Below are 1,430 nucleotides of genomic sequence, written 5' to 3'. Positions count from 1 at the left end.
GGAACATCAATGATTTGCAAAGAATTGATAACAAATGGAATCAGATTTGCCAAAAGAGTAGCGGCACATAATTCAAGGTTCGGAATGCTCACTGTTTTAATCTGTGTAACCTTGGTTTTAGCTATGAGAAGTTTAACGAAGATTTGGCCGGATTCGGAAACGATGCGCAAATATACAGCAGCAGCATAAGCTAGGCGGGATGCGTCGGAGAACCCATGTATCTGAATCGACTGAGTATCTGCACCTTGGGAAGTCCATCTTGGAATTGAAATACTCGACAAGGCAGGTAATTTAGAGCAAAATTCATGCCATTCCTGAGCAAGGTCAAGGGGCAGCGGTTGATCCCATTCAAGTTTTCTTAACCAGAGTTCTTGTAGTAGAATTTTCGCAATAATAGTAGCTGGAGCCAGCCATCCCATAGGATCATACAACCTGACAACTGTTGAAAGCAATGATCGTTTAGTAGCATTTTCATTAACCAACTCCGAAGTGTGAAAGCGAAATGCATCGTCTGAACGATTCCATAAAATCCCAAGAACTTTGAATCCGGAATAAGAATCATCAAAGGGGATTTCCATCGCTAAACCGTGCTCCGATTCATCCAAACCTGAGAGTAGATCAGAGCAATTGCTAAACCACTTACGTGAGCGAAAACCACCAGAGGAAGCCAATTGAATAAGCTGATCTCTTAAAACAAGAGTGGAAGGCTTCTCAATTCCACAAACGAATAAATCATCCACATAGGTGTCGTTCGCAAAAACTGCAGCTGCCAAAGGGTAATCAGCCTTTTTGTCCGCAACCAATTGACGTATTACCCGAATTGCAAGATATGGAGAACAGGTCATCCCATATGTCACAGTATTCAGTTCAAAAATCTGGACAGGTTCATCGGGTGTCTCACGCCAGAGAATGCACTGAAACTTACGATCAGCAGGATGAACATAGATTTGTCGGAACATGTGAGCTATATCCGCACACAAAACGTACCGATGTTGACACCACCGGAGTAGAATAGAAGATATGTCATTCTGAAGCTCTGGTCCTACGTGCAAACAATCATTAATTGAAACTTTCGTGGAAGTAGGCCTAGACGCGTTAAAGACGACTCTCAATTTCGTAGTTTGACTTTGATCACGGAAGACAGGATGATGCGGAATAAATACTCTAAAAGAATTGTCATTTTCTACTGGACCAATACGAGACATATGACCGAGCGACTCGTACTCTCGCATAAAATCACGATACTTATCAGCAAGATTATTATTGAGCGCGAGAAGTTTCTCTAAACGTGAGAAAGAAGCTAGCGCGATATCGAGAGAGTTACCTAATTGCGTCGGAGGTTCAACGAACGGAAGCTGAACGATGTATCGGCCACTGGGATCTCTTGCATGAGTAGCAGCAAAGTGAGCTTCGCAATCAAGCTCCTGTTT

General features: G+C 42.8%; 1 protein-coding gene across 1 annotated transcript; it reads right to left on the bottom strand.

Annotated features, from left to right (window-relative positions):
* Positions 1-92: 92 nt before the first annotated feature.
* On the bottom strand, positions 93-1,355 carry LOC117182546 (the record flags this gene model as incomplete). Its single annotated transcript, XM_033375639.1, has 1 exon — positions 93-1,355. A coding segment is annotated over one exon (1,263 nt), but the record flags the coding sequence as incomplete, so codon positions are not given.
* Positions 1,356-1,430: the final 75 nt, after the last annotated feature.

The sequence above is a fragment of the Belonocnema kinseyi genome, unplaced genomic scaffold, assembly GCF_010883055.1.
Source record: "Belonocnema kinseyi isolate 2016_QV_RU_SX_M_011 unplaced genomic scaffold, B_treatae_v1 SchBZDm_3132;HRSCAF=3421, whole genome shotgun sequence".
NCBI lineage: Eukaryota > Metazoa > Arthropoda > Insecta > Hymenoptera > Cynipidae > Belonocnema > Belonocnema kinseyi.
This window is presented reverse-complemented; position numbering and strand designations above follow the sequence as displayed.